The sequence below is a fragment of the Ptychodera flava genome (assembly GCF_041260155.1).
Source record: "Ptychodera flava strain L36383 chromosome 23 unlocalized genomic scaffold, AS_Pfla_20210202 Scaffold_23__1_contigs__length_28996876_pilon, whole genome shotgun sequence".
Classification (NCBI taxonomy): domain Eukaryota; kingdom Metazoa; phylum Hemichordata; class Enteropneusta; family Ptychoderidae; genus Ptychodera; species Ptychodera flava.
The window spans coordinates 6,281,564-6,287,028 of record NW_027248277.1 but is presented as its reverse complement, the minus strand read 5'-3'; the positions used below and the strand labels follow the sequence as shown (position 1 = coordinate 6,287,028).

Sequence of the window (5,465 nt, the reverse complement as noted above, 5' to 3'; positions counted from 1 at the left end):
AATCTTCAGAAACAGATAAAATGCACGAAACTACATGAGAAACACAAGTGAAAGGGTACTAAAGTATCGCGATCAAACACACGTATAAATAATTTCCAGCAACAATAATGTTACATCTGTAGTTTTAGGTCGATTTTTTTATTTTGGTTTCCGCATCGACAGTATTTTTCCAAATGTAGTATATTGTCACTTAATTACCAAAAAGTGAAAAAATTAACTTTTAAAGGATACAAATATGCGAGTTTGCAACACTGCGTGATATCAAGGCACATGTGACCTTAGCCATCGTTTATTTTATTGCAAAAATACATTTTAGTTCTTATTTCTTTCATTTCAAAGACCTGTTTCTGCGTTGCCATACTTTTGCTAAATTTAGTATGTGAGCGTAAACACTGTTCGCAAAATTATAAAAAGAAAACGGATTCAAGACTATATGTATGCGGATTTGCAACACCGGGCACATATAACGATATTGCTGTACAAAAAGGAATAAATTGTATCTGGCTTTCGGTGAGTACTTTACACGTATTTGTATACTGCATAGCGTTTTGGTTTGCCTTACTGTATTATTATGCCTAAAATCTAGTTGGCTATTCTGCACCTAGATTAATAGAACAAAGCTTGCCATGGTATTCGAAAGTCATCATGTTCTTCTTGATATCTATCCAGGATAACTCACATCCGTTAGTTTCAAACTTTTGAAGACCACAAGTTAAAATGTTTACACGTTGTTCGACTTGTTAAAGCCGCTGTCCTCAATCAATGACACTTGCATAAGTAATTGATGGCGTTACTGGTAACAAGGTGTAAGTCCTTTTGTCCTTCAACCACAGTGTCAGTTTAGACATTTTGTTTTGAGTGGTTCAAAATCACCCATGCCGCAGAGAATGAGAATATGGCGTGTATTTTATGAAAGTTAAAATTAAGACACAGTTGAAGGGCGGTAAGATTTTCATATGGCCTTCTAGTTTGCAGTTTGTGTGTGGTCTCATTTGAGGCATTTGAGACAGCCGACGTTTTCAATGTTTTGTTTTTGATTATTGAAAGACAATGGTTCGAAGTTTCCTTGGGAACATTTAAAGGCGGAGCCTCCCTTTAAAAGATAGCGAAGCTATAGCAGCGTTCATTGTGTACGTGGACATCAAACAGGCAACACGCGGGCACGCGCTCCAGAAAATTTCACTTTATAGTTTTCCGGCCGCAAAACGCAGACAGACTGCCAAACGGTCATCGCGAAGCTGATGCCGATCGAACTCTATGGTTATATTCCAAGTCTAACGCGACTGGTAGACGATTTTTAGGAAATTCGAGCGTTGGTGTTGGGGAATCAATGACCGTTGGCGATTTGAACCGACCGTCAATCAAACGCTTGTATAGACTCTGTTTGGATGATTAGCAAAAGGTAACAAAAGGTTAAGATCAGTTTGCGTAATTAATGTTATAGAAATCAAACATCGTACTGGCCAGGTGTTTGACTGGGAGGAGAACTCCACTAATGCGAAAAACTGGGATTGAAAATTGCCGCTTTTTAAGATCATGTATTTCAAGGTGCTCAGACCTTACCTATGGTTTGTTCGAAAATATTCCATTAAACTTTAGACTTTTCCTTCTTTATCAAGACATGTTGTTGCTGTTTCTCTTCGCCACCCCAATCGTTCTCTGTGACTCCAATGAACCGTACGTGTCTGAGGAATGGATGTGTTCACATGCTACAGCAACTGAGTATGATGGTGTCGTGGGAAACGTAGTTTTTCAACAGGAGGTAGATTGCACGGAAGAGTTATGGAATTTACGGGACAAGCTTGAGGAAAGTGAACCACTTGAGACCAAGTTCATTTACCAAGCAGTTGGTCCGTTCATTGAAGGAACTAAAACATTTCGACTCGTAAACGTGGTACAAGACAAACTTGACACGGCAGATTTGGTAAATACAAGACATAGTTCTGTCATTAATATCTGTTTTTGCGCAAGTGTAATTACTTTTTTCTATTTGTTGGCGCCAAAGATTCTTTCTCTCTGAGATAAAAACGGAAGCAGACAGATATACAATCCTATACATACCCGGGAAGAGAGACCGGGTGTCGAGGGACGGACGTAGATGCATACTAGCCTTCATTTTCATTTTTATTATCATATGTGTGAGATCAATAATTGTTGTTTTGACTTATTATTAGGATTCTAGAAATTCAGCGTTGTAATTTAACAACTATAGTATACATTTTCCTTATTTCTCTTGCACGTTGTTTATATTTCGTTGGTAATACAATATTGATTACTGAATATCTTGTCTACACTAAGTAATTGTAATGGTTTTTTGTCTGTCAGGGATCCAGGATTCCAGGTGAGGAAGTGGTCCAGTGTTTCAATGGAACGGTGGAATCATATAACGGACACATAGCGAAGGCAACAAGCAACAAAATGGATGTGAGTAAGCTGTGACTCTATCTATACGTTGTAATTTTTATCTATAGGTTGTAATATTTATCACTTTTTTGTTATTTGCGTCATTTCATTTAAGAATACACTTTCTAATTCCACTCTCGTCATTACATTGAAATACTTGGGTTTCAACTTATCAACACAGCCTGTGTGTCTATGCTAACCAATGTTTTTGTTGACAAATGAGTGTAATACGTACGTACGTGTGTATGTATGTATGTATGTATGTATGTATGTATGTATGTATGTATGTATGTATGTATGTATGTATGTATGTATGTATGTATGTGTGTGTGTGTGTGTGTGTGTGTGTGTATGTATGTATGTATGTATGTATGTATGTAAATATGTATGTATGGGTATATACTGTCCGTCTTAACTTGGTTTTGGCAGAAGAACACGAATCGTTGTGGACATTAATAACAAACGTTATGATAGCTTCATCAAACCTTACAACTAGCGTAACTTTAAGTCAGATTCCATTGTTGACCATGGAGAATGACCAAAACAATGGTCAGATTGAAGCAATGGCGAGAAAAGACTTGGTCGAGTACATGACTTCGTGTTTCTTTATACGATTTATAGGAGTGCCCAGAGCGATTGGCTGGAGAAATTTGGTGGAACCCTTCTGGCAATTCAACATTCTCTTCGAGTGTGATGTACTGCACCCATACCCATCGTGATGACGACTTCATTTACTATTGCATATATCACCATCCTGAAATTAATATCTACACGGAATGACAATATTTGGAGACTTGAACCATGACGATCGACTCCTTAGAATCAAAATTGAGTGTTGATTTATAAACTCTCGTTTCAAATAAAGACTTTTTCACTGTTGTGACAATTACAGCGACAGAGATCAATATTACAAAGGCTGTCGGTTATTTCTGTTATTTTGTGAACTCCTGTCTAAAAAAAATTAAAATTGTCCCTTGTTCATACCAAAAACAGGAGATAACTTTTCGAGTATTGTTATTTGTGAACTTGGGTAAGAAAACCAATCAGTTAACAGAATGTACAATGTAGTAGGTGCTTAACGTAGCCGATTAAAATTTTGAAGACAAGAAGTATGCTGTCATAAGTGCTGCAAACCCCCCCCCCCTCTCTCTCTCTGATTTTAAGTCTCAAAACTGATAAAAAGGTTTTTCCCCCATATTGTTTGCTTAAATGCAATATGGACCAGTGACTTAAAATTAAAGAAAGCGAGGCTCGCACTCCAGTGGTACCCTTTGAAATTGAAAACCTCAATAAATCTGGGTATCTACGTTTGTCTACGTCAATCAGGGTGGAAAAAACGAAATGCTAGTGAAAGAATAAATAAAGATAAAAAGTCAAGATCAGCCGCTAAAGGCAGGACAACTATCTGAAATCATTACAGATCTAGATCCACATCTATTGCTATGCCGGATGATGCTACAGCTATCGCAATGTGTTGTTTTATTTTATAAAACGGATGTGAGTTTCACTTGTTGTTTGTATAAGGTGTGACCAAATATTGTCATGTAAATATCCCGACTGCGGCATTATCAACAAACATTATCGACATCGTTTTATCAGACTTAATCTCGATAAAGTATCTCTACACAAAATGACTGTTTCTTGACAAATCACGTGGGCAAGATGGTAAAGCGGAACAACAATGCATAACTGACCATCAGAAAGAAAAGCACGTGTAGTATAGTGGCCAAGCAGAGCGAGAGAACAATGATGAGAAATGCTCTGACTGGCTATCACAGCTTATGTTGCAGCACCGAATGTAGAGGAGTTCATTTGTCCTTTCGGTTTGAATGACACTGCCTTTCTTCCTATATATACCTTAAACTTGATATTGCTGTGTACCCTGTGTTAACTGTATGAGCGACTACCTGATATTGCTAACATTACATTTATGGCGATGGTTTGAAAACAAGTCAGCTTAGGCCGACAAAAGCAAATTGTTGGTAAAAATGATCGTGGTTCAACCATTGTGCCTGAGGCGCATCATAGAAGGTGGAATAAGTTAACGTTACCAGCTCATACAAATATTCAATCATCGTGTATTAGTTTTGAGTTAAGGAAACCACATTGTCTCTGAATCTGTATTCAGAGAGAATTTAGCTCTTATTTTCGCACGAGAGCTGACAACGGGCTGATGTATATGCGCCAGTGTAAGTTTTTTGTGTGGTTTCCTGTCTGTCTGGACCTTGTTATGAAATCTCAAGACCAGCAGGTTGGCGTTAAAACAATATTTAGATCGCAAATTTCAGTTTACAATCAATTATGGTTAAAGCATTATAATTTAGTTACTTTTGTTCACTAGCTGTTATAGTTGGATTGCTATGGACGAGTTTTCATGTTAAAATGGATGTGTTTGTGAGCGTACTTGTCTGTACACAAGAATGCTATTTTCTTCGTACTTTGGCAAACAATTAATACAGACCTAAATTGTTAAAACATTTGTGTGACACACGCATAATACAAATCAGATAGATTACCCAGCGTCTTGAAGATTATTATTTATAATGTATTGGAAGGAACCTTCATTTTGAAAGATGACGTCATCTGAATAACCTCAGTTGCAGCTACAAAAATTGAGTTATTTAGTTCACATAACCAGCGATCGCTTAGCCCAATGTAGTCGATCTGTATTTGTGGCTCAATTGCCGCTGTTATCATTATGAACAAATGTAGATGGTGACGTTTGTAGGGTAAAAGGTGACTGGATATCCTCAAGCCTAAAACAATTTACTTACATGCAAATAAATGTCACAAGATGACGCACAAGAAGAAACCAAAGGAGAATTGACCACCTTAACCTATGAACGTATAAGCGCGTGTAAATTTGAGCTTTAAAATATATTCACAATTGACACAGGATGGTATTTATCACCAGACTCTTTCTCGACTATCCTTTCGCTCGGCCGCAGACGACATCTTTTTTTACATCCAGTCCGCGAATGCGCAAATATCGTTTCTAACGTCAGCGGGCATCATTTTTTGGAACTGATGCATGGTAAGTAATAGTTCCGAAAAATGATGCC

At 37.5% G+C, this 5,465-nt stretch overlaps 1 protein-coding gene across 1 annotated transcript; it reads left to right on the top strand.

Moving 5' to 3' along the window:
- The first annotated feature begins 1,621 nt into the window (after positions 1 to 1,621).
- Positions 1,622 to 3,289, top strand: LOC139123957 (uncharacterized). Its single transcript, XM_070690102.1, has 3 exons — positions 1,622 to 1,924; positions 2,326 to 2,424; positions 3,025 to 3,289. The coding sequence occupies exons 1-3, from the start codon at positions 1,622 to 1,624 to the stop codon at positions 3,181 to 3,183; spliced, it is 561 nt and encodes a 186-aa protein (XP_070546203.1). The 3' UTR covers positions 3,184 to 3,289.
- The last annotated feature ends 2,176 nt before the right edge of the window (positions 3,290 to 5,465 follow it).

Bases quoted from the DNA above. Each gene is read 5' to 3' on its own strand.
- LOC139123957 (XM_070690102.1), top strand. From the start codon at position 1,622: ATGTTGTTGCTGTTTCTCTTCGCCACCCCAATCGTTCTCTGTGACTCC. The intron at 1,925-2,325 runs GTAAATACAAGA...TTTGTCTGTCAG, and splicing joins AACTTGACACGGCAGATTTG to GGATCCAGGATTCCAGGTGA. The intron at 2,425-3,024 runs GTGAGTAAGCTG...TACGATTTATAG, and splicing joins CAACAAGCAACAAAATGGAT to GAGTGCCCAGAGCGATTGGC.